Genomic DNA, 24,497 nt, shown 5'->3' on the forward strand with positions numbered 1-24,497 from the left:
AAATAGTTCCCACGGGATCTTTAAAAACCGAAATCCACGCGGACGAAGTCGCGGGCATCCTCTAGTTAGTATATAAAAGTATTTTTTATTAGAGTCCCACTGCTGGACACATTTCTCGTAGAAGAGAGAAGTAAATAGAGGGCCTTTTCCATACTTATATCAGCTTTGCATGACAAATCAATCGCTGAACCGGTTGTGATAAAAGACACGTACATAGCTTGAATCCCGGAAACAGGGATAGGATACATTTTATCCCCATAAAAGAAGGGTTTACTACAGGACGTGTAAATAAAACAGACAAATCACATTCGTGTATTGCATTTCTGAAATAAGTAGGTAGGTACTATTTATTAAAACTCTACACTAGACCCCTAGAACTATAATTTTAACATTTAATAAGTTTTAAATTAATTTAACAGTGATAGCGGCCAAAAATCCCAAAAATAATTTTCACCCAGCCTGAAAATTTATTTTGAGGATTTATTTTTAAAGTACGTTAATTGACAATAAATTAATACTCAATTGACTAGTTAAGAGTAGCACATTTTGGTATTGAAATTGATAGTTAAATAAATTATAATAGTTAATAAAACTATACATAGGTACCTAATTGACAATAATTACTTAAGCGTAGTATTTGGCATATTAAAATTCACTAAAACAATTATTTACATTTTTTATAATGTTTATCAATCTGAAATAAATAATACTGGGACATTTTTTTGTGTTTTTTTTTTTTCATTTGCGACAGTTTTTTCGATTCCATTTTACTTATATCCAAGGTTCTTAAACATGGCGTCTTCGTTATGCATTTCGTCGAAAAATGGCATCTCCCTAAATACTATCGACGAATCGGCTATGTGCATTTGCCTTTTCCCGTACCTGCAATAAAAAAAAAAATATAAAATTCAAACAATGGTAAAAAAATCTTAACAAGTGTAAATAATAAATTTATAACACCCCCGACAAGTGAAGGTTACAGTAACTAGAAAAAAGCTGATAACTTTCAAACGGCTGAACCGATTGTCTTGGGTTATAGCTAAGAATACTCTCGATCAAGCCACCTTTCAATTCAAACAAAAAAAAACTAAATTAAAATCGGTTCATTACTTTAGGAGCTACGATGCCACAGACAGATACACAGATACACACGTCAAACTTATAACACCCCTCTTTTTGGGTTGGGGGTTATTAATAATTCGCCAATGAATCTTACAATACCAACAGCGCCATCTAACGATGTAGTTATAAACTACGAGATTCTACAACAAACCACGATAGAAACCAAAACGTTGCCAAGTGATTTTATTAACTTTCTTTTATATAGCAAGCGAAAGAGTCACGCCATCTAGTGGCAAATAGCTTTAATTATTAGCGCCCAGTATGGGTCGAAAAGTAAAAAAAAAAACTTAATATCGAAGAACTAAGGTAGACTGATTTTTAACTGGATGTGTTATTTAAATTTTTATAATATAAAACAATACGTTTCATTAGTCTCTAGAAGTCCCACGTTGGGCGCCAACCGCAAAATAATCGATTTCTTTAGTAACGATATTTATACCGGTTGTAGTAGCGGTTTTGAAGTAGCGATACTTATATGGGTAAGTAGCGATACTTATACACCGATAAAAGTACAATACTTATACCGGTAAAAGTAACGATACTTACCTATACCGGTAAAAGTACGATACATCAATAGGTTATTAAGCTACGCACCGTCCTCTACCATGTACAGAGTAGTATTCCTGTAGTTTTTTTTTTATTTACTATAGGTAAGCGCTTGACCACAATCACACCTGATGGAAAGTGATGATGTGGTCTAAGATGGGACGCGTTTACCTAGAAGGTGCCTATTCACTCTTGTTTTAAAGATACCCGGATTGTAAGTTCAAGTAGTTGGAGATCTGTTCGGCGGAGTCGAAGCGCTCGGGGCGGCGCGGACGGTAAAAGTGACGATATTTATACCGGTTAAAATAACGATACTTATACCGGTAAAGTAACGATACTTATACCATTAAAAGTAACGATAGATCGATATTCGATAGGTTATTAAGCTACGCACCGTCCTCTACCATGTACAGAGTAGTATTCCTGTAGTTCCTTCAAGTAGTTGGAGATCTGTTCGGCGGAGTCGAAGCGCTCGGGGCGGCGCGGACGGTAAAAGTGACGATATTTATACCGGTTAAAATAACGATATTTATATATTGGTTAAAGCTACGCACCGTCCTCTACCATGTACAGAGTAGTATTCCTGTAGTTCCTTCAAGTAGTTGGAGATCTGTTCGGCGGTGTCGAAGCGCTCGGGGCGACGCGGGCGCGGGTACTGCGCCTGCGTCACGCACGACAAGATGGCGCACAGCAGCAAGATGGCTGACAGGAGGACGCGCATGGCTACAACAAAGAATCCTCATCATAATCATCGTCAAACTACATACAGCGTCCACTGCTGGATATGTAGGTATTTTTAACCGACTTCAGAAAAGGAGAAAGTTCTTAACCGACTTCAAAAAACGTTCAAAAAACTACATTACACGTGTAGAAACAAAAATTATTTTTTACTTTTTAGTGTTTGTGGTAATTGAAGTCGGTTTTTTTTTGTTTTTTTTTTAAGAAATGAAATTAAATGATTTATTTATTTTGCGAAATTTGACTAACAATGATGGTATATTGACAGGTCTTTGGCCTTCACATTTTGCCATTTATGTATGGCGTGCTAAATAGACACTTCCACACTTCGCGGTCTATCCAGCGGCGAAACATTTAGGGTACTTCCCGTTGACCTAGAATCATGAAAGGCAAGTAGCAAGGTCCTATAGCACAAGTAAAGGGAAAAATCTGAAAAACGGGAATTTGTGGTTCCATCACAAAAAATTAAAGATTTGTCCGAAATGATTAATTTGATAAATCACATCAAGATGGCGCTGTGCGACATTAACTTTCAACATTTCATCGTACTAGTTTCAGAAATCTTAGTGAGAGTCAGTGGAAGAAGAAGACATTAAGCCTCAATAGCTCAACGGTTATAGGAGCGGACTGAAATTTCGGATTTCAGTCCGCTCCTATAACCGTTGAGTTTAGTTGGTTGGCGGTTCAAACCCCACGTTGTTGTTGTTACGAATGTTAGTCATGATTAAAAATGGGTATTTTTTTTAAAATGTTGTGCCGACCCCACGTAGCATGGGATGAGGTCTGGAAAAAGAAGGAGTTTCAGAAATCTTGTACCATAGTGCGTAACCCCTCGTGTGTAAATCCGATTCGCACTTGACCGTTTTGTTTTTAAGTATCGCGGCAAAATATTAGAGAGATAAAAATCCACAATCTATCATATTAAAATCCTGTAACTGATTAAATTACAAAAGAACCGATGCTGTTCTAATATCGATTACATAATTAAATCTCGATTCGGGGATTTCGATTATCATTTCGATAAACAAAATCGATTATTACAATCAGTATCGGTACTCTACAGGATATACTATTGACATATATTTTGGAGAGATTTTAGAAATTTTTGACCTGGTTCCTCTTTTACCTTTCTACCATCGTACTGCAAGGCATCGTCAAGGTCTGCATCCGTACGTAGTCGAAATTCCACGCGCACGTACGAAGCGATTTGCTTCCTCGTTTCTTATCCGAAACGTTAGGATATGGACGCCCTTCCAGCATCAGTTTTTCCCTCCACTTTTAATATGGGCACCTTCAAGTCAAAAGTGAATAGGCATCTTTTAGGCAAGCGCGCTCCATCTTAGGCTGCGTCATCACTTGCTAGCAGGTCTGATTGCAGCCAAGCGCTAGTTTATAAATTGTAACTTAAAATTTAAAAAACCCCCGACACAAAAACCTCTATTAGAAAACTAGAAAAGAGCTGATAACTTTCATCGGCTGAACCGATTTTCTTGAATTATAGCTAAAAACACTCTCGATCAAGCCACCTTTGAAACAAAAAAACTAAATCGATTCATTAGTTTAGCAGCTACGATGCCACAGACAAATACACGGATACACAGATACACACGTCAAACTTATAACATCCCTCTTTTTGGATCGGGAGTTAAAAATAAAATCTTTAGTCCAATTTTCAGGCCGGCCGACACCTTAATATGGTTTTAATAGGTATTGTAACACCGATTTTAGTACTCGACCCGAAGACTAGATGGCGCTCCAACTAGTGGCCGATCCGACGCAACGGTCCAACACTTCTACAAATTGGCGTCCAACGTAGGGCTGGTCCAACGCCTCTATAAATTGGCGATCCAACGTGCGGCTGGTCCAACGCCTCTACAAATTGGCGATCCAACGTGCGGCTGGTCCAACGCCTCTATAAATTGGCGATCCAACGTCCGGCTGGTCCAACGCCTCTACAAATTGGCGATCCAACGTCCGGCTGGTCCAACGCCTCTAAAAATTGGCGATCCAACGTGCGGCTGGTCCAACGCCTCTATAAATTGGCGATCCAACGTGCGGCTGGTCCAACGCCTCTATAAATTGGCGATCCAACGTGCGGCTGGTCCAACGCTTCTACAAATTGGTGCTCCAACGTGCGGCTGGTCCAACTCCTCTATAGTATATTTTACCTTAACTTACAAGATATTGAATGCAGTAAGTACTACCAAGCATTTTACCTAGGTACTTGAAATGTATGAAACATTTCGGAGTGAGATGCGCAATGTTATTCAGACATCTCAAGTTATTTCGAGTATCTCTACGGTTAAATTTTACGATAACTGAGTTTCAGATGTGTTTAAGAGGTTTATTCCTTAGGAAGTGGCTAGAAAGAATATTCATTTTTAACCTACTTCCAAAAAAGGAGGTTCTCAATTCGTCGGAAACTTTTTTTTTTGTTATGTATGATTACTTAAAGACCCCTGGGCCGATTTGGAATTTTTTTTTTGTTTGAAAGGGTATAGGTACTGTGCAGGTAGTCCCATATTTTGATGAAGATCTGATGAATATCTTCGGAAATGGAGAACAGAACTCCGCAATGGATAAGAGCAAATTGCTCGCGATCAGTGTAATAGCTTAGTAAACAGTAGGGTTTTAACTGGGCATAGCATATTATAGTATAGTAGGGCCACCAAAAATTGTGAAATAAAAAATTTTCAAAAGTAAAATTTAGCTAGACGTGTAATGTACCTAGGTATGAAGGCGGGCGAGCTTCACTCTTGGATTTCTAATTTTGTTTTAATATGCTCCTTCGACATCATACCTAGGTACATTACACGTGTAGCTAAACGAAAATTATTTATTACTTTTTAGTGTTTGTGGTTTTTAAAGTCGGTTATATATTTTTCTTTTGAATTTTTATTATTAATTTTTAACAAGACAAAACTTCTACTTATTTTCTAATTGCCTGAAATGTGAAATTCAATAAATGCTAATGAATACTAGACAGGTATCTCCTAATAAATCAAGTATCTAGTTTGACCACAATCACACCTGATGGTAAGTGATGATGTGGTCTAAGATGGGACGCGTTTACCTAGAAGATGCCTATTCACTCTTGTTTTAAAGATACCCGTATTGAAATTTGTAGGAAACACAGATCGCGGAAGAGTATTCCAAACCTTAGCCATGCGTATGAGGAATGATGACAAAACGTTTCGTGCGTGTAGATGGAATGTCGACGACATACCTACTCTGCGTTACTTTCGTTCGAAAACTGATCTAATTGGATCTAAAGAAGTTTTAGATACGTCATTTTTTTATTTTAAATTCAGTATAGGTAAGCGCTTGACCACAATCACACCTGGGCCCCAAGTCTGCTATTTTACATGATTTGTCATTGAACTACAATGCAATTTTAATTCAATTACCATTGGTTCATAATTTCGTAGTCTACTAAATTCACAATGGCCGACCGATGGTCTTATAATTGGATTGTAGTTGCATTGTAGTTGGTATTGCCATTTGCTCAAAAAGCTTTTGCCGAAATGAGTCCAAAAAAAATAATACATATTAAAAACGTTTATTTAAGCTAGATTCGATTATAAATGTTATCTATTTGTGTTTTAAAGATTAAGCCTTAAGTAATATGATCATAAAAAGCCAAAAAGATAAATTTTAAGTGCGATCTAAAAAATAAAATGTTAAAAATAATTATATTTCATCTGTAACTGTCGAATTGACATTAAATGTCAATGTCATTTGATAGTTCTTGCAATAAGCAAGCCACTAAAATAAACAACAAGCAATTTGAATTTTGATTTTTGATTTTTGAGGCGACTTGCGAATACCTACCTAGGTAGACAGAATATTTAAATCTTAGAGGTGTGAATATTATAAGGAACTGCGAAAATGGTAGTAGTGGAGCAGATTTCGTCACTGCTACACTACTTGGAGAGCCATCCCGGTGACTGCAACCGCACCTGTGACGGGGCAAAGCCTGGCTAAGCGGTGTTCGCAGGCCAGGCTTGACCAGATCGAGGTTAAAATGCAGACGCAATTTTGGCTCAAGCCCAGGCGACAGAAAACTTGGATGCAGCAATTGTCAGACTGGGGACTGCAACAAACCAAAACCAAGCTGCTGCTAGGCTGGCTGCAGCAATTGAGAAGTTTGCTGCTGCATTTAGCAGGACAGCAGGAGGAGCAGGAGTTGCATTTCCCTCGAAAAAGGTTGCCTTTTTATTCATTTAATATTTAAAAACAATTTAGGTCATTATATTATATTGAATAAACAGTAGTTTGTTTTCATAAATATCGCACAAAACAGCTATCAGGATCAGAATCTGATGACTACATTCAATGTACAATTTAGTGTCTGTTCAAAGAAATTAAATGGAAAATACTCTGGTAATGGTGTCAGATCAGCAAATTATTATTATTATCAATTACTATGCTTGGAGTTTCCAATATTAATCTAATCAAATATTGAATAGAAACAGACATTACATTGTGGAATTCCATGGCATTTAAAGAAAAATTAATATTCTTATGTTTCACTATAATCACTAAACAGTTTGCGGATTATAGGAAAGAAATATTATTTTTTCTTTAAAAATCTAATCAAAGTCTAGTCAAAATTCAAAATCATTTATTTCAATTATTTATTATTAACTTCATGCATTTCTCCACAGCCTGTTGATGAGAGCCTGCTGCAGCACCCTACCTTCAAGCAGACCTTGGTTAACTCGATGGCTTTGTGAATGCTGTACTTCAGTAGCACTTTCCAACTCAGCCCTTGAATTGTGTTCATCCTAAAATATACAATAATGTTGTTTAATTCATAATATTATTACTCTTATATATTAAGGATATTTTACTCTTTTTTATGTTAAATGAATAAACATATTTGTGGGAATTAGTTTTTTTTTTAAAGAATTAATAAACAAAAATTAAATCACATGCCTGTTGCAGAAGAAGAGCTTCCACAGGCATGAGTGGAGGCACGTGCTTTGGTCCGAACGATAGCGTTGTTGAGTATCAACCGCGTTGGCCAATTCCAAAATATTCCATCTTATTCTAGACATTATGCCTAGGTGTTCACCTTACAACGTAGAAAGATAACTTTACAACTAAGTACCCAAACTATTGCTAAACATGATGTAAAACCCTTGTAAAACCAAACAAACACTGGCATAAAAGCAATGACAGCACAATGGCGCATCAATGATAGTTCAATGGCGATCCAATGGTCATTGCAACTGTCAAACTATTCAAATTCAAATTCAAATTCAAAATGTTTTTATTCAATTAGACTTTTACAAGTTCTTTCGAATCGTCAAAAGCATCTACCACTGGTTCGGAATGCCTTTCCTACCGAGAAGAACCAGCAAGAAACTCGGCGGTTGCTCTTTTCAAAGATTTGATATACAATATTATGCCATGTATAAAAGCAATTGAAGTCCTGCGCATTGCTGGAGCGAATCGAAGTTTAAATCCACGCTTTTTTATCATTTACATAATCTTCGATAGTATAATATGCTTTTCTCAAGAGCATATTTTTAATAGATTTTTTGAACCTGTGTAAAGGCAAGTCCAAAATTGACTGAGGAATTTTGTTATAGAAGATTATACCCATTCCCACAAATGACTTTTGGACCTTCCTGAGACGGAGCGTAGGAGTCGCAAGCCCGTTACGGTGTCTAGTCAGCCTGTTGTGTAGATCGCCAACCTTCTTGTAACTAAGAATATTTTGTCTTACAAAAATTATGTTGTTGTAAATATATTGAGAGGCTACGGTAAGGATACCTATTTCCTTAAATTTTTCTCGAAGTGAATCGCGTGGTTTTAAGTTATAAATTGCCATATTAGCAGACTACGCTTAAATTCGATCATTGACTTGTCATTAAGTACGGGACTACCAATTATTTACAATTGTGTCAGTGGCACGCCATCGGAAAACAATTGTGACGCCATTGAATTAGTAGACTACCAAAATTGCTAAAAGTAACAATTAAGATGTCATTGATAGACAACTGAAACACAATTGCAATAGTAGACTTGGGGCCCTGATGGAAAGTGACGATGTGGTCTAAGATGGGACGCCTTTACCTAGAAGATGCCTATTCATTCTTGTTTTAAAGATACCCGGATTGAATTACAATCCGGGTATCTTGGTAGGAAACACAGATCGCGGAAGAGTATACCAAAACTTAGCCATGCGTATGAGGAATGAAGACGCAAAAAGTTTCGTTCGTGTAGATGGAATGTCGACGACATAAGGATGGAAACTCGCCCGACGTCTTGCGGTTCGGTGGTAAAATGGTGAAGGGGGGACAAGATCGAAAAGTTCCTGTGCACACTCTCCGAAATATATCCTATAAAACACCGATAAGCCGGCGACCTTACGGCGGTGATCGAGACTTTGAAGTTTCGCCAACAAAGGAGAGTCTTCGCCTATAAGTCTCCTAGCTCGACGAAAAGCTCATAAAAGAAGTTAGATAAATTAGCTGTTATTTTAAGTCTGTAATAAGTGTAAATTAAAAATTTATAACACCCCCGACAAGTGAAGGTTACAGTAACTAAAAAAGAGCTGATAACTTTCAAACGGCTGAACCGATTTTCTTGGATTATAGCTAAGAACACTCTCGATCAAGCCACCTTTCAAACAAAAATAACTAAATTAAAATTGGTTCATTAATTTATGATTTACGATGCCACAGACAGATACATAGATACACACGTCAAACTTATAACACATACCATAACTTCGGGTCGGGGGTTCATCATTTTGATGATCATATTTTGATTGGACACTATAACTAGGTATTTAATAGGACTTCGTCTGTGTTGGTGTTAGCTGGCGGGCGTGCTCTGTCTTTTTGGGGTGTTTTTTTTTGTTAAAACTGACTGGAAAGCGCTCTAAGGGGGTGCCGTGCGTATGTCGGCGAGCGCCGGCACAGACGGGGTCCATGCTTGTATAGTTTAACTAACTTGTTACAAATAACTACAAACTTGACATTGGCTAATCTTTGTAAAGCCAGACGAGAGAGGAAAAAGGTATTTAATAATACCATAACATAATAATAACAGCTTACAACCTACGAACGACCAATTAAAACCCTTGACAGTTGACACATACGCCATGTTTGCAAACCTCTTTCCCGCGCTTTGCCACGATACCTATTTATAATTTTAACAAAGCCGACAAAGCAAACTAATTTATGTAATGCGTTGACGCTACCCACTTTAGTTTTACAATATTATGAAGTGTTTTACAACTTTTGTTTAAAACCTGTATAATTACCACTTGTAGAAAACTTTGTAGGTAATTACCACAGAATCACACTAATATTATAAAGGCGAAAGTTTGTATGTGTGTGTGTGTGTGTGTGTATGTTTGTTACTCCTTCACGCAAAAACTACTGGATGGATTTGGCTGGAATTCGGTACCGAGGTAGCTTGCGTCCCTGTAATTGACATAGGCAACTTTTTATCCCGGAAAACCAAAGAGTTCCCACGGGATTTCGAAAAACCTAAATCCACGCGGACGAAGTCGCGGGCGTCAGCTAGTTATAAATAAACTAGAGGATGCCCGCGACTTCGTCCGCGTGGATTTAGGTTTTTAAGGTCCCGTGGGAACCGTTTGATTTTCCGGGATAAAAAGTTGCCTATGTCAATTACAGGGACGCAAGCTACCTCGGTACCGAATTTCATACAAATCGGTTAAGCGGATGGGTTTTTGGGAATCCCGTGGGAATTTTTTGATTTTCCGGGGTAAAAAGTAAGCTAACCCTGTACCAAATTTCGTCAGAATCGGTTAAACTGTTGGGCCGTGAAAAGGTAGCAGACAGACAGACAGACAGACACACTTTCGCATTTATAACATTAAGTATGGAAGTATGGATTACCACTTGTAGATAACTTAAATCCCTTCAATCGTATGAACAACGTTGCATGGGGTTATTCAAGGGGCGGCCTAGCAAATTCCTGAAAGGCCAATAACGCACCGGCGGCATCTCTGGTGCTGCAAATGTTCATGGGCGGCGGTAATCACTTAACACCAAGTGACCCAGCTCGTTTGCTCGCTATTTTTTATTTAAAAAAAATCACAAACCGCAGATTTGCGTAGGTATTTCCTTAACTTCTAGTTTTTAGGGTTCCATACCCGAGGGGTATGGAACCCCGGATTCCTGAAGCCTCCGCTGTCCGTCCGTCCGTCCGTCTGTCTGTCAACGGGCTGTATCTCGTGAACCTTATTAGGCAGAGAATTGATATTTTCACAGAAAATATAATCAATACCGGTAATAGACAGACAGACAGTCAGACGGACAGACGGAGGGACGGACGAATGGACGGAGGGACAGCGGAGGCTTAGTTAAAAGTTATAAAGTCCTATTGGCACCCTTGGGGTTACAAATTAGCGCCGATTCTGTTGACTTTCTCTATAATAAATAGAGTAAGTAAAAAATCTTTTTAATATTGCTGAAAAAGGACGTAACATGAATTTTACATTTAAGAGGGCTCTCCGTCACTCGTTTCATACAATCCTAGTTCCAGTTTCATTTGAATATTAAGCAACCAAAGTCCATGAAATTTTGCAGACATATTCTACAAACTAATACCTATGTCTGTGGTTTTCCAGATTTCTGTTAAAATATTCGGTTTCAAAGTTACGCGGTCTTAAAAATTTTCATACAAATCTTTGAGCCCCTGTAATTTTAAAACTACATATTTTTAGAAAAATCTAAAACACCACAGGCACAGATATTAGTTTCTAGAATATGTCTGCAAAATTTCATGGACTTTGGTTGCTTAATATTCAAATGAAATTGGAACTACGTTTGTATGAAACGAGTGACGGAGAGAGCCCTGTTAAAGACTCTAAATTTTAGTACACGCTACAAATTTAAACAATTGGCTCGCGACTGGCAGCTAAGTCAAAGGTAAAGTGGCAGTTTGACAGCTCTAAATTAAACTTAAAACTTGTCTGTCTATATATAAGGTCTATATGATTTTCTTGAGAAAAAGCAAAAGGGCAGTATACACCATCCAACATAAACCATCATGATTTACGACGCAATAATGGCCATACAATATCAACAGTTACTTTATTGGTGGAAATAATGAAATACCGCTTGCAATACCTGCACTTTATTTGAAAATATTAGCTCTTATCGTGCTCTTTTAAAATAGATTTTCTTCTGGAAATACCTAATTATGTGAACTTACATGCAATTTATTATATAATTCTTTATGTAAATATATTTAGCTCGAAGGCATACAATACGGGCGTTGGTAGCGATGGGAAGTTATCTTTTTTCTATTATTAGACTTTTCTTTATTCTGTTCTGTCTATATTACGTTGCAGCTAGAAAATATTATCCGGTTAAAAAAAATATTCAATTGAACTTTTATACTCTGAATCGTCAAATAATGCATCTTCCACTGGCACTGGTTCAGAATGCCAGTTTTTCAGGTACCTAAAATTATTTTTACCTGAAAAACCGGCCGAGTGCGAGTCAGACTCGCGCACCGAGGGTTCCGTACTGGGGTATTTTTCCCGATATTTTGCGCGAGAAATCAAAAACATGCATTAAAATAAATAAAAATCTGGTTTAGAATGTACATGTAAAGCCTTTTCATATGATAAGCTTACTTTGAAAGGTGAAAATACTAATGAGAACACATTTTAATTTTTTAACAGACTTTAAAAAAAGGAATAATAATTATTTTTTCTTTATTATCATGACATTATTACAAAATTCATTTAGGTATATTCTTTTTCCTCTCTCCGTCACACATTCCATACAAACGTAGTTCGTCTCTCACTGGAATACTAACCAATCATACTCAATGGAATATCCGGGAACTAATATCTATGCCTGTGGTTTTCCAGATTTCCGTTAAAATAATTGGTTTCAAAGTTACGCGTTCTTAAAAATTCACATAAAAATCTTTGAGCCCCTGTAATTTTAAAACTATATAATTTTAGGAAAATCTAAAACACCACAGGCACAGATATTAGTTTCTAGAATATGTCTGCAAAATTTCATGGACTTTGGTTGCTTAATATTCAAATGAAATTGGGGCTACGATTGTATGGAGTAAGTGACGGAGAGAGCCCTGCTGAGGGTCCTATATTTCCATTCAATATTTTTCATACAGTAGGTAGGTACTAAACAATTCGCTAATCATGCTAACAAAACAGTAGCTATTGTTTAAAATGTAAAAAACGTTGTTTTCTTTCCATCGGCTGAGAATATAAACGGGCGCCACGTTTCCCCTGTAATCGCGGGTGAATTTTCCCTCTTTCCAATAAATCGGTGAGGAGAAAATTACAAGCCTTTTCTACGGCACGTTTAGTGATGCGCTTGGATTTAAATATCGATTTATCGATGGTTGATTTTAGATATCCATACTAATATTATAAATCCGAAAGTGCGTCTGTCTGTCTGTCTGTCTATCTGTCTGTCTGTCTGCTACCTTTTAACGACCCAACAGTTTAACCGATTCTGACGAAATTTGGTACAGGGTTAGCTTATATCCCGGGGACGGACATAGGCTACTTATCCCGGAAAATTGAAGAGTTCCCACGGGATTCCCAAAAACCCATCCGCTTAACCGATTTCTATGAAAGGTACCGAAGTAGCTTGCGTCCCTGTAATTGACATAGGCAACTTTTTATCCCGGAAAATCAAATATTTCCCACGAGATCCTTAAAAACTTAAATCCTCTAGTTTTTAATATTTTATTGGTCCGTTTTTACCCGACTACGGCAAAGAATAAAGAAGTGTTATGATTTTAGCAGTCTATGTATGTATGTAGCTTTGTATTTATGTGTGTTCTACCGTAGCGCCTAAACTACTGAGCCGATTTTGATGAATGAGGTGTCAATCGATTCGTTATTATGGACCGGGTGTAATAGGCTAGGGTGTCATAGGCTACATTTTATACGTTTTTTTTAACAAGATGATGTCCGTGACTTCATTAATAGCATGAATTAAGGTTTTTTGAAAAATCCGATTGGCACTGATTTGTCCTGATAAAAAGGAGCCTACACCCAGTTTACATCCCGCAGAATCTATGAACCTTTCATCAAAATCTTTTCAACTTCAATGTAGTTTTTGACTAAAAATATCTGTGTATTTTTTTTTTATTTTAAGGGCCGATTTCGCAATCTTCAAATAACTTTTATCTAAAGGCTCTACACTCGTACGTGAAGTCGCGCCATTATTTCACGCCATGAATGTATGCCGCGATCCACGCGTGAACTGTGTCCCTCCACACTCGCAAATCAACACAGTCTTGTGCGTGACTATGAACGAAACCCTTTGTCGCGGACTAAAACCGACACTGATCGGGGAAAGGGGAACGCGAAGGTGTGAACAACAGCTACACTTGTGATTCGCAGTTGTCGCGAGCTTACGCGGCCGTTCGGGAGGTTTTAGCCCCTTGCGTAACGATTTCGCATTTGAACTTTCGAAATTCAACACTCGATAAATGTATCGATAGTGACTGTCGTCACATCACTAGTAGCAGGTGATTTGACGCGTTTACAACAACAGACTGATTGCTGCTATGTTTAGTTCAAAGATCTATTCTTTGTGCTACCCGACACGTTCAACTCATTCATCGGCAGTTATCTATTATTTAGCAGCCGCTCTCTCATTATTGAGGGTCAAGCCAGCGAAGATGAGGTCCTCAAGTCATTTTTATTTAGGTATTTTTAACCCCCGACCCAAAAAGAGGGGTGTTATAAGTTTGACGTGTGTATCTGTGTATCTGTCTGTAAATTGATTGATATTGAAGGTATCTGTACCAAGTAAAGATTTCGTCGTTGACTTCGAGGACCCAACTCCTCAACCCTGATGCTGTAAGGAATTGCATTCCTAAGTCCTGGCGATCCCTCGGAACTTTTAAAGGATCATCCGTTTAAATGTTTTCACGTGGTACAGAAACACGTTGCATCCAGGGGACGGGCTATTACGGATAGGCTACTTTTGTCCTGGGAAATCAAAAGTTCCCACGGGATTTCAGACCCTAAATCCACGCGGGCGAAGCTGCAGGCATCAGCTAGTTTTTTTAATAATATAATGAGCTTTTGGTAAGTAATATGCACCGAAGTTAAACTTTCCAAACGAGAATTATTTATTTTTAAACTTCCATACATGTTTAATGTCACCTCAGCTTCGCAATTTACATAACTAAAGCGTTTCAAAAGGGAGGAATTATAAAACTTTGTACGTGCAAAAGACATCAACCAGTGCGCGGCAACCGCCATTTTGAATCTCACGTTCACGTATCTTATTAAAATGTTGCCAGGCGTAAAAACAATATCCGACGCGGTCTGAATCCCTTTGACTTGCAACACTGGGCTTCAAAATTTCAAAGTTTAAATTTTGAATTAGAAATGGCGCGGCCATTTTGAATTCCTGTTAATTGAAGCTTGCAAATTGGGTGAAATGATAATTTTATTTTATTCTGTTGGTTTTGTATTTGGAATATTTATTACGGATTCGTTATTTAACTAGCCGGTTTCCGTCGGCTTTGCATGGATGGGTTACCAATCAATGTAGGTATCTAAACGTACAATATCTACCTACTACAATATCTTCCTTGTGTAATGCATTTAGGTATTGCAAAAATTATGGTGGTTAAAAATGGAAATCCACTAAAAGCTAATTACTAACCACTGAATTTAAGTTTGTCTAAATACTTTGTGCACAAGATGAATAAATCAGTTTTCTTTCTTAAAAAATAAAAAATAAACCGGCCAAGTGCGAGTCAGACTCGCGCACTGAGGGTTCCGTACTTGGGTAGTTTTTCCGACATTTTGAACGATAAATCAAAAACTATTATGCATAAAAATAAATAAAAATCTGTTTTAGAATGTACAGGTATTAAGTCTTTTCATATGATACTTGAAAATTGAAACACATTTAAATTTTTTTTAATGATGTATCCACAAATTCACGGTTTCCGGATTTATTCCTTTACTTGTGCTATAAGACCTACCTACCTGCCTTTCATGATTCTAGGTCAACGGGAAGTACCTTATAGGTTTCTTGACGGACACGATGGATGGACGGATGGACGGACGGACGGACGGACAGACAGACAGACAGACATACAGAGACAGACAGACCAACAGACAACAAAGTGATCCTATAAGGGTTCCGTTTTTAACCCCCGACCCAAAATGAGGGGTGTTATAATAAGTTTAATGAGTGTATCTGTGTATCTGTGTATCTGTCTATCTGTCTGTGGCATCGTAGCTCCTAAACTATTAAACCGATTTTAATTTAGTTTTTTTTTGTTTGAAAGGTGGCTTGATCGCGAGTGTTCTTAGCTATAATCTAAGAAAATCGGTTCAGAGGTTTGAAAGTTATCAGCTCTTTTCTAGTCACTGTAACCTTCACTTGTCGGGGGTGTTATAAATTTTTAATTTACACTTGTAAGTAAATACCTAGGTAGGCACCTTCATATATTATTTCGGCTGACATATAAATAACTTAAGTAATTCTTATACTTAACTAGTAATTTATCTTTATTTAAAAGTAAAGGCACATTACCTACCGTTTATTCCGAAGTTAACAATAGCTTTTATCTTACAATAGACCGTTAATTTAAAACCTTTTAACTCCTTGCTTTATCCATTGCATAAAAATAGCGCATTGAAAACAGAAATCCTTAAGAGCGTTAACGCATGAGCCTGATTGGCAAGTTTAGGTATTTACCCGAGGTTCTTTGTTTGTTTCCGTGAACGGACGTACCGAGTTCAGTTTAGTTTATAACAAACCGTTTTGATCCTAGACGATTTTCAAACGGATTATTTTTTCAATATTTTTAAGTATGTGGTATTAGTTTGTCGTTTTTTTTTTTAAAACAGTGATGTTTTTAAAAACAGTGTATTGTCTTTATAGATTAAGTACGAGTGAATAAAACTTATAATTGTAGTCAGTACTTAATACTAATCTTTATATACTTGTGTAAGTATAAGAGAGTCAAGAAATTATACAAAATTCAACTTTCCTTATTCATATTTACGAAAATATGGTTCCCTTATCATGCACAGTATAAATAATTACGAAAGATTTGGTTCTGTCATCTTATTAGTTCAGGACCTTTTCTTTGGTAAATATATTTCTTTGTGAGAATCGACCAAGTAACTTTTGATGTAGTGAACGTCAAAGATGACACGAAATCCAAAATTCAGTAATAGTCTTTTGGTATTTTAGGCAATAAAAGATAAAATATGAATAAATTGCAAAATGTTGTCTGTCAATTTGATAAAACAGGAAATATTCTACAAAGTAGTATATAAATGTTTTACATAAATGCAGTGTTTAATAAAATATAGGGGGGCAAAATAGCTTAAAAATAGCTCATACCGGTTCAACAGTCTTAAAAATGAGCAAAATTTTAAATTACGCGTAACTGCCTAATTTCTTAAACTGGACCCTTTCAAGTAAAGATTTTTATATAAAGCTGTGAGGATGATACTGCCATTGGCGCAATTAGAATGCCATAAGCCTACTTTGTCGTATTGGTTTATAAATTGCGAAAAACCAAATTGAATTTGAATTTTGCAGAGGGGCCTCTCCGTCACTCGCTTCATACAAACGTAGTTCCAATTTCATTTGAATATTAAGCAACCTAAGTCCATGAAATTTTGCAGACATATTCTAGAAACTTATATCTATGTTTGTAGTTTTCCAGATTTCTGTTAAAATATTCAATTTCAAAGTTACGCGGTCTTAAAAATTTACATACAAATCTTTGTGCTCCTGTAATTTTAAAACTACATATTTTTAGAAAAATCTAAAACACCACAGACACAGATATTAGTTTCTAGAATATATCTCCAAAATTTCATGGACGTTGGTTGCTTAATATTCAAATGAAATTGGAACTACGATTGTATGAAGCGAGTGACGGAGAGAGCCCTGTTAAGGCTCGGTATCCATCTAAGCGGAGAGGACAGGAGATGTGTTCAGTCCACCAATCAGATTCATAATAGGTACATAACGTGTAAAAATTATCATGTAAACTTTTAACAAGTGTAAATTAAAAATTTAGAACACCCCCGACAAGTGAAGGTTACACTAACTAGAAGAGAGATAACTTTCAAACGGCTGAACCGATTTTCTTGGATTATAGTTAAGAACACTCTCGATCAAGCCACCTTTCAAACAAAAAAAAAAAACTAAATTAAAATCGGTTCATTACTTTCGGAGCACTGACAGATACACAGATAAACAGATACACACGAACTTATAACACCCCTCTTTTTGGGTCTGAGGTAAAAAATCTGATGGATAGGTACCGGGCCTTAGTAACAGGGTTCCGTTGGTACTCTTCGGGTACGGAACCCTAAAAATTACCCTTAGTCTGATAAAGAGATGATGAAGTCATTTATTTCACATCTAAACAACTTTATAAAACACAACAATATAAAGACTTAACTCATATAAGTTGTTCAAAATGTCATCTACCTCTTACGAAGTTGTGAAGTCTTGATATTAACAGGGCTCTCTCCGTCACTCGTTTCATACAATCGTAGTTCCAATTTCATTTGAATATTAAGCAACCAAAGTCCATGAAATTTTGCAGACATATTCTAGAAACTAATATCTGTGTCTGTGGTGTTTTAGATTTTTCTAAAAATATGTAGTTTTAAAATTACAGGCGCTCAAAGATTTGTATGTAAATTTCAAAGACCGCGTAACTTTGAAACCGAATATTTTAACAGAAATCTGGAAAACCACAGACATAGATATTAGTTTCTAGACTATGTCTGCAAAATTTCATGGACTTTGGTTGCTTAATATTCAAATGAAATTGGAACTACGATTGTATGAAACGAGTGACGGAGAGAGCCCTCTTAACGACTTTTGCTAAGAGATCAAAGGTACCGTATGTAACAAGTGACAAATTAAAAATTTGTAACACCCCTGACAAGTGAAGGTTACAGTAACTAGAAAAGAGCTGATAACTTTCAAACGGCTGAACCGATTTTCTTGGATTATAGCTATGAACATTTTAGATCAAGCCACCTTTCAAACAAAAAAACTAAATTAAAATCGGTTCATTATTTTAGGAGCTACGATGCCACAGACAGATACACAGATACACACGTCAAACTTATAACACCCCTCTTTTTGGGTCGGGGGTTAATAATTCAGATGAACAGTGGACTAGAGTAAAGGAATTCTTGGTTTGATTTTGAACCCTAACTATATATTTTGACGTAAGATTTTTTGACAGCATTATTACCTGTTATATCTCAAAGCCACCATAATCCAAACTTCATAGTCGCTGAACGTTCTTCCCTGTGTTGGGGATAAGACGCGGAGAAATTTTCAGCTTTTATAAAATAACTAGCTGATGCCCGCAGCTTCGCCCGCGTGGATTGGTCCGATGCCCTGCAGCATCAGGATTGAGGAGTTGGACTCCAAATTTTTTATAAAACAATGTCGCAAAGTTCCTCTATCGATTAAAAAAGAAATGACGCAAATCGGTTCAGAAATCCTGGAGATTTCGGTGTACATAGGTAGAAAAACATAACTCCCTTTTTGAAAGTCGGTTAAAAAAGTAGCCTATGTTACTCCCTGGTCAATTTTCTACTTGTCTGTGAAAATCCCGTCAAAATCGGTTCAGCCGTTCCCAAGATTAGCCTTTTCAAACAGACAGATAGACAGACAGACAAAAAATTTAAAAACGTGTGATTCAGTTATAGTATCGTTCAAATAACCATATGACCTTAATATGCGGTAGATATTTTGAAATTACAGACAGACACTCCAATTTTATTTATTAGTGGTACGTGCCCAGGATCAAACTCCAGGCCTTCCGATTAGGAAGCTGATATAGTCAAGTCAAAGTCAAAATCATTTATTTAAAGTAGGTACAATTGTACTCTTTTTGATGGTCGAATTTGTACGATATGGTGATAATTAATTACGTAACTTAAAACTAAAGCTACGAGGGTGCCAAACGCGCCCAAGTCTGAGAAGAGCCCACAACAAACTCAGCCGGGTACTATTTTTTTTTATTTTATTTTTTATTTATATTAACCACTAGCTGATGCCTGCTACTTCGGCCGCGTGGATTTAGGTTTTTGAAATACCGTGGGAACTCTTTGATTTTCCGGGATAAAAAGTAGCCTATGTGCTAATCCAGGACATTATCTATCTCCATTTCACAGCTAAATCCTTCCAGTAGTTTTGCGTGAAGGAGTAACAAACATACACACACACACACATACACACAAACTTTCACCTTTATAATATTAGTGTGACTAGGCTTGCACCGCTATTTGCTAATTGGCTATCTTAAAACTTCTTGTGGATGTCAGAAATTGTCGAGAGCTCTCGTCATTTGATGAAGAAAACTCAAGTGTCCTATTTGAGTTAAATCCAATGTTTTTTACCCGACTATGGCAAAGCCAAAAGGAAGAGTATTGATTTTAGCAGTTAGTATGTAGGTTTGTGTTTATGTGTATTCCATGGTTTGCTGATGTCCTAAAAAACTCGGCCAAGTGCGAGTCTTATTCGCGCATCGAGGATTCCGTAATCGGGTATTTTTTCTGACATTTTGCACGATTAAATCAAAAACTGTTATGCATAAAAATAAATCTATAAAAATCTGTTTTAGAATGTACAGGGAAATCCGTTTGGTATAGTTATCTTACTTTGAAATTGACTATACTAATTATTTGTTCATGAACACATTTTAATTTTTCTTTTGTGATGTAACCACAAACTCACGGTTTTCGGATTTTCACCTTTACTTGTGCTATAAGACCTAACTACTTGCCAAATTTTATGATTCTAGGTCAACGTGAAGCACCCTATAGATTTTCTTGACAGACACGACAGACAGACAGACAACAAAGTGATCCTATAAGGGTTTCGTTTTTTCTTTTGAGGTACGGAACTCTAAAAATCTGCCATATCCCTTCCAAGTTAGCCCACTTCCACCTAAGACTCGATGAGCATCAAGACTTGAGCACCATGATCACTTACTACCAAGTGAGATCGCAATTCGCAGTAAAGGGTTAACTTATGCTGGAATAAAAAAATCCCCTAATGCTAAATGATTGGTCTTTTGAACACGTCTCCGCACCGCTTCGCTTCAATGGAAACGCGTCCTTTAACTATCTAGATTCTAGTAGGTAGTCATAACAATGCTGCAATGTCTGCCTAGGTAATGTAGGTGTAATAAAAATATGATACACGGATGCTAAGACGTTATGTGGGAACTTATTAGTTATTTATATAGGTACTTATGGAGTAAGAGCCAGCGCGTGCCAGACCTTCGTTCCTTCTTTTTTGAAGTCGGTTAAAAAGTCGTTTAAATAGATCAAAAATATATTCATAATTTTTTCCGAGTTCAAATTATAACGTGTTTATATAATTTTTAAGTATGTAACTTACATGAACCTACGTAACTTATAACATTTTCTTTATTAGATAGTGGTGGCATTTTTCTCTTCAGCTTTTGTAGCGTCATAAGGTTTTCAATTTCTAGAGGATTATATCGAAGATAGCTCCTTATTCCTTGTGTAATGTGTAACATTGATATAAGTATTTTTATACGTTTAGGTACAGTAGTTACGATAGGCGCAAATTATGTAAACAGAGAATTAGTTTTGTATTATTAACATATCTTTTTTTTTTTGGACTTCGTCTGTGTTGGTGTTAGCTGGCGGGCGTGCTCTGTCTTTTTGGAGTGTTTTTTTTGTTAAAACTGACTGGAAAGCGCTCTAAGGGGGTGCCGTGCGTGTGTCGGCGAGCGCCGGCACAGACGGGGTCCACACTTGTATAGTTTAACTAACTTGTTACAAATAACTACAAACTTGACATTGGCTAATCTTTGTAAAGCCAGGCTAGAGAGGAAAAAAATCTTTTCTTTTTTTTAATCTTAAAATGAATTAATCTTTTTTTTTGTCAGCCCTAGCACAGACTGCGGTCTATATTTGGGCTGCAAAATTTCAAACACCAGTCTCAGTTTTTGTCTAGTGCTTTGGTCTACAACAATTGGTGTGAAATGTTCTTTTTTAATTAAGTCTTTAATTAAATAAATTAAAAAAAAAATTGTATTTGTATGCGATTCTTTGGTGTTGTAACCATAATATTACCACCATGTGGTCCACTACAACGTGTCAGTCCAAATAAAAAAAAAATAGTTTATTGCACAATACAAATAATTCTTTTTAAAAACCATGTCTTATTTTATCAATAAAGTATTTTTTTTAAATATGAAAACAAGTTTAAAAAGCATATAAGTAGTTCGTAAATTAATTTATTATTGTTTTTGTCTTATTTAACATAAAAAAGCATACAGTTGAAATTATATCTCTAATGTGGTTTTAACTTTTTTAAATGTTTTCGAATGGGTGATTCGAAAAACATTTTAAAAAGTTAAAATCACCTGCGTCTTGAAGTCTCGATAACTTTAATAAAATTTAAGTTATCCGCCGCTTGCTAACCAACCGGTGTTGGTTAGCAAGCGCTTCCAAATCAATTATTTTTAATTTTATAAAAAAAAATAGGCAAGTTAAATAAAAAAATATTCAGTCCTTATAGAAAATGTTTAATAGATACGTTATTTGGCCAAAATATATAAGATAAATAATAAGATGTGTAATTTAATTTTAAAAACTGGCTCGCTCTACTTTTTAATTATTTTACTTTTCGATTTTAATTTTTACTTATGCTACTTAACTGTGTAGGTACGATAAAATACCTCATATTAAAAAAACATCATCCAGTCGACATGATGAAGCACCCATTCGGAGAACATTTTAAAAAGTTAAAACGGTACGAAAGTTCCGAACTCACCTGCGTTGCGTCTTGAAGTCTCGTTAACTTTAATTAGCTCGCGTCGGTTTAGCGGCGCTTAGACAGTGCGGCGCGCGCGAGCTCGCGGCCGCTTTTATGTGATCTTGCTGCTTGCTGCGTGAGGCGCTGAGGTTGTACCCAGTGTTACAGGTGGGCGGCGCGGACAGGGGAGGCGTAGAGACGACTTTGTTTGTTATTAATTAGCTCGCGTCGGTTTAGCGGCGCTTAGACAGTGCGGCGCGCGCGAGCTCGCGGCCGCTTTTATGTGATCTTGCTGCTTGCTGCGTGAGGCGCTGAGGTTGTACCCAGTGTTACAGGTGGGCGGCGCGGACAGGGGAGGCGTAGAGACGACTTTGTTTGTTATTAATTAGCTCGCGTCGGTTTAGCGGCGCTTAGACAGTGCGGCGCGCGCGAGCTCGCGGCCGCTTTTATGTGATCTTGCTGCTTGCTGCGTGAGGCGCTGAGGTTGTACCCAGTGTTACAGGTGGGCGGCGCGGACAGGGGAGGCGTAGAGACGACTTTGTTTGTTATTAATTAGCTCGCGTCGGTTTAGCGGCGCTTAGACAGTGCGGCGCGCGCGAGCTCGCGGCCGCTTTTATGTGATCTTGCTGCTTGCTGCGTGAGGCGCTGAGGTTGTACCCAGTGTTACAGGTGGGCGGCGCGGACAGGGGAGGCGTAGAGACGACTTTGTTTGTTATTAATTAGCTCGCGTCGGTTTAGCGGCGCTTAGACAGTGCGGCGCGCGCGAGCTCGCGGCCGCTTTTATGTGATCTTGCTGCTTGCTGCGTGAGGCGCTGAGGTTGTACCCAGTGTTACAGGTGGGCGGCGCGGACAGGGGAGGCGTAGAGACGACTTTGTTTGTTATTAATTAGCTCGCGTCGGTTTAGCGGCGCTTAGACAGTGCGGCGCGCGCGAGCTCGCGGCCGCTTTTATGTGATCTTGCTGCTTGCTGCGTGAGGCGCTGAGGTTGTACCCAGTGTTACAGGTGTGCGGCGCGGACAGGGGAGGCGTAGAGACGACTTTGTTTGTTATTAATTAGCTCGCGTCGGTTTAGCGGCGCTTAGACAGTGCGGCGCGCGCGAGCTCGCGGCCGCTTTTATGTGATCTTGCTGCTTGCTGCGTGAGGCGCTGAGGTTGTACCCAGTGTTACAGGTGGGCGGCGCGGACAGGGGAGGCGTAGAGACGACTTTGTTTGTTATTAATTAGCTCGCGTCGGTTTAGCGGCGCTTAGACAGTGCGGCGCGCGCGAGCTCGCGGCCGCTTTTATGTGATCTTGCTGCTTGCTGCGTGAGGCGCTGAGGTTGTACCCAGTGTTACAGGTGGGCGGCGCGGACAGGGGAGGCGTAGAGACGACTTTGTTTGTTATTAATTAGCTCGCGTCGGTTTAGCGGCGCTTAGACAGTGCGGCGCGCGCGAGCTCGCGGCCGCTTTTATGTGATCTTGCTGCTTGCTGCGTGAGGCGCTGAGGTTGTACCCAGTGTTACAGGTGGGCGGCGCGGACAGGGGAGGCGTAGAGACGACTTTGTTTGTTATTAATTAGCTCGCGTCGGTTTAGCGGCGCTTAGACAGTGCGGCGCGCGCGAGCTCGCGGCCGCTTTTATGTGATCTTGCTGCTTGCTGCGTGAGGCGCTGAGGTTGTACCCAGTGTTACAGGTGGGCGGCGCGGACAGGGGAGGCGTAGAGACGACTTTGTTTGTTATTAATTAGCTCGCGTCGGTTTAGCGGCGCTTAGACAGTGCGGCGCGCGCGAGCTCGCGGCCGCTTTTATGTGATCTTGCTGCTTGCTGCGTGAGGCGCTGAGGTTGTACCCAGTGTTACAGGTGGGCGGCGCGGACAGGGGAGGCGTAGAGACGACTTTGTTTGTTATTAATTAGCTCGCGTCGGTTTAGCGGCGCTTAGACAGTGCGGCGCGCGCGAGCTCGCGGCCGCTTTTATGTGATCTTGCTGCTTGCTGCGTGAGGCGCTGAGGTTGTACCCAGTGTTACAGGTGGGCGGCGCGGACAGGGGAGGCGTAGAGACGACTTTGTTTGTTATTAATTAGCTCGCGTCGGTTTAGCGGCGCTTAGACAGTGCGGCGCGCGCGAGCTCGCGGCCGCTTTTATGTGATCTTGCTGCTTGCTGCGTGAGGCGCTGAGGTTGTACCCAGTGTTACAGGTGGGCGGCGCGGACAGGGGAGGCGTAGAGACGACTTTGTTTGTTATTAATTAGCTCGCGTCGGTTTAGCGGCGCTTAGACAGTGCGGCGCGCGCGAGCTCGCGGCCGCTTTTATGT

The 24,497-nt window shown here is 38.5% G+C and overlaps 1 protein-coding gene across 4 annotated transcripts; it reads right to left on the minus strand.

The window, feature by feature from the left end:
* Positions 1-320: 320 nt before the first annotated feature.
* On the minus strand, positions 321-22,444 carry LOC123879068 (pro-neuropeptide Y-like). Of its 4 annotated transcripts, none has more exons than XM_045926577.1 (3): positions 22,234-22,444; positions 2,223-2,393; positions 321-882 (listed from the first exon to the last, which is right to left on the minus strand). In XM_045926577.1, exons 2-3 carry the CDS (start codon positions 2,387-2,389, stop codon positions 768-770), a joined length of 282 nt encoding a protein of 93 aa, XP_045782533.1. In that variant the 5' UTR covers positions 2,390-2,393; positions 22,234-22,444; the 3' UTR covers positions 321-767. The 4 variants fall into 4 exon arrangements, 3 of the variants coding, with proteins under 3 accessions (XP_045782533.1, XP_045782532.1, XP_045782534.1); XM_045926576.1 differs by having other exon boundaries at positions 2,223-2,391; positions 22,227-22,444; XM_045926578.1 differs by lacking the exon at positions 22,234-22,444 and adding an exon at positions 21,817-21,839 and having other exon boundaries at positions 2,223-2,391.
* Positions 22,445-24,497: the final 2,053 nt, after the last annotated feature.

The sequence above is a fragment of the Maniola jurtina genome, chromosome 27 (genome assembly GCF_905333055.1).
Source record: "Maniola jurtina chromosome 27, ilManJurt1.1, whole genome shotgun sequence".
NCBI lineage: Eukaryota > Metazoa > Arthropoda > Insecta > Lepidoptera > Nymphalidae > Maniola > Maniola jurtina.